The sequence below is a fragment of the Mercurialis annua genome, linkage group LG6 (assembly GCF_937616625.2).
Source record: "Mercurialis annua linkage group LG6, ddMerAnnu1.2, whole genome shotgun sequence".
NCBI classification, from domain to species: Eukaryota; Viridiplantae; Streptophyta; class Magnoliopsida; order Malpighiales; family Euphorbiaceae; genus Mercurialis; species Mercurialis annua.
The window spans coordinates 11,355,395-11,358,355 of record NC_065575.1 but is presented as its reverse complement, the minus strand read 5'-3'; the positions used below and the strand labels follow the sequence as shown (position 1 = coordinate 11,358,355).

Sequence of the window (2,961 nt, the reverse complement as noted above, 5' to 3'; positions counted from 1 at the left end):
CTCAAACACTAAGAATCCAAGGAAACACAGCACCTTGCTCCCCACCATCCCCAACAAAAACTTCTGGTCTTCACAGTACGACAAGTATTATATAGGGAAAAGGGTCATTTATGTTTTTAAGGTTTGCCTCCAGGATCAAACAAGCCCTTAACGTCCGGAAAGGTTCGAATATGTCCCCAACATCTTGAAAAATGAACAATCAGGCTCTCCAATTTTGACAATCAGGCCCCAATGTTTCATTTATAAGTCAAAATGGGGGTCTGGTTGTTCACTTTTTAAGACGTTGGAGGCATATGCGAACCTTTCTAAACGTTGAGGGTTTGCTTGATCCTTGAGGCAAACGTTAGGAGTATAAATGACCCTTTTTCCAATTATATAATTTGAACTTGAATTGGTCATATTTACGATATACACCGCTCGTTACGAAATGAACGGTGTAAATAAAAAAAGTACAATTTTAATTAAATTAATTTATACCGTTTATTTTATAATGAACAGTGTAGATCATGAATATGGAACTTGAGGAATCGAATCCATTATATAAAGCAAGTCCCCACACCAATATTTCATTTTTCTCGAAACTCACTAATGAAGCAAAAACTCCACACCAACATTTCATTTTTCTTATTATAAAACCTTACCTTCCCACCACTCTCAATCATTTCAAAACTACTGCCCTTTTTTTTTTCAAAAACTCTCTCCCTCTCATACTCTCACTCCCCGGAATTAAACAGAATCACTCAGAAATCATTCAGGATTCGGAAATGTCTGACACATCGAAACATTACAAGAAAACGTTTCATCGCAGAAACGATTCTGATGAAGAGCTTGATGTGTTTGAGGCAGCCATGTATTTCTCAGGCTATAATGAAAATTCTGTTGCTGCAGCTTATAACACACAGAAAATTTTGAAAGATGATCATAGGCAGTATCCCTGGAAAGGTGGCAGAAAGAGTTTAGACTTACCGATGAGGCCGAATCAAGTACTACCGCAGCAGGCGCATCATCACACGGTGGAAAAGCAAATTTTGAAAGAGAAGAAATACAAGCAACCGAGTTCACCAGGTGGCAGACTAGCTAGTTTCTTGAATTCATTGTTCAATCAAACGAGTTCGAAAAAGAAGAAATCAAAATCCGCTGCACAGTCGATGAAAGATGACGACGAAAGCCCGGGTGGAAGAAGAAAAAGAAGAAGCAGCATTAGTCATTTTAGAAGTTCAAGCATTACTACTGATACAAAGTCTCTATATTCCTCTTCAAGTTCGGGTTTTCGAACACCACCTCCTACAAAGAATTACAGAAGCAACTCAGATCATACACAAATCATTTCATTGCCAAAGCAAAATGGAAATGCAAAATCCACAGGCTTATTACTGTCTGATATTGACAAAAAGAACACAGACTTATTATGTGATCCGAAAACAAAGAACCTCGATAATCATCGAGTTTCAGAGAATGATCGGATTTGGAACGAGAAGGAATTTAGAAAGTTTGACGCTGTAGATGATGGAGCTGAGAGTGATTCAAGTTCTGATTTGTTTGAGTTACAAAACTATGACTTGGGCATCTATTCAAGTGGTCTGCCTGTGTATGAGACAACACATATGGATAACATCAAAAGGGTAGCACCAATTTCGAATGGCATTCTCTCAAAGAATTAATGTACAATTATTTTTTAATTTTTATTTTTGTTTGTGATTGTTTCTTTTTGGGTTAATGTCAAAAAAATCACGAATTTTATATATTTTTTCATTTTAATCACGAAATTTAAATTTTATCATTTTCATGCACGAACTACCACTTTCTCCCAAATTCATACACGGCGCTGAAGTGGCACTCATCTATTGGTGTAAAATGACTTCCACCTCAGCGAATTGCACTAATGGAGCCATGACATCTCAACATCATGTAAAAATTTGGAAAAAAGTGGTAGTTCGTGCATGAAAATGATAAAATTTAAATTTCGTGATTAAAATGAAAAAACATGTAAAATTCATAATTTTTTTTGACATTATCCCTTTGTTTTTTGTTTATTGGTTCTATGATCATCAGAAGATGTGGAGATGAATACTGTTTACTGTATGTACAGTTTGTAATGTGTTTTTTGCTTTATTTTTATGGGTCTGGATTTTCAAGAACATTAAAAGTGTAGCATTGGATATATTTTCATGCATAGATTGTGGCATGAATATTGTATATTTTCCACTAAATTGATAGAAAAATAAAGCATGATCGATCAACCCATGTGGTCTATATCTTTTAATTTTTTTGACTTTGGACAAGGACAGCAATGAAAAAAACCATTCAAAGAATGAACAATTTATGGGTACGACATGATCATAACCATCCACCATTGTTTGCACTAAACTTTGTTAAACTAGCAAATAAAAAATTTGAATTTATGATATCATTAGAAATCACTTATAATAATTTTTTTAAAATGAACTTTTGAAAAGAAAAAGTTAAAATTTAAAAAAGACGTAACTCATCTAGAGACCCCTATATTTTACACTTTTTTTTTGTAAGTCCTTATACTTCATTTTTATATTATCTGGTCTTTCTATTTACCTATTTTTGATTTTCAGGTCCTTTTTTAGTTTTTTTCAATCTTCTATTTACAATTTTTTTTCTCCAGTCCCTCTACTTACAATATTTTTTTTCCAGTCCCTCTACTTACAATTTTTTTTTCCAGTCCCTCTATTTATAATTTTTTTTTTCTCCAGTCCCTCTACTTATAATTTTTTTTCTCCAGTTTTTTTCAGTCTTTTTAAATTAGGATAAATCTATAGTTAAGTCTCTTAACTATACGTTGTTTTATTTAATAGTCCCTTATCTTTAATTTTTCTCCTTCCAATCTCTAACATAATGTCCTTTCTTGGATGATCATCTTACACATGCAGTCGCCTTGTTAACTAACAAAAAATTATAAAATAAATTTCCATATATGAAAAACTATTAGAG

General features: G+C 33.2%; 1 protein-coding gene across 1 annotated transcript; it reads left to right on the top strand.

The window, feature by feature from the left end:
• The first annotated feature begins 497 nt into the window (after positions 1-497).
• On the top strand, positions 498-1,758 carry LOC126685937 (protein BIG GRAIN 1-like E). The gene has a single exon (XM_050379947.2). The coding sequence runs from the start codon at positions 507-509 to the stop codon at positions 1,659-1,661; it is 1,155 nt and encodes a 384-aa protein (XP_050235904.2). The 5' UTR covers positions 498-506; the 3' UTR covers positions 1,662-1,758.
• Positions 1,759-2,961: the final 1,203 nt, after the last annotated feature.

Excerpts from the sequence above, each read along its gene's own strand:
- LOC126685937 (XM_050379947.2), top strand. The coding sequence starts at position 507 with ATGAATATGGAACTTGAGGAATCGAATCCATTATATAAAGCAAGTCCC.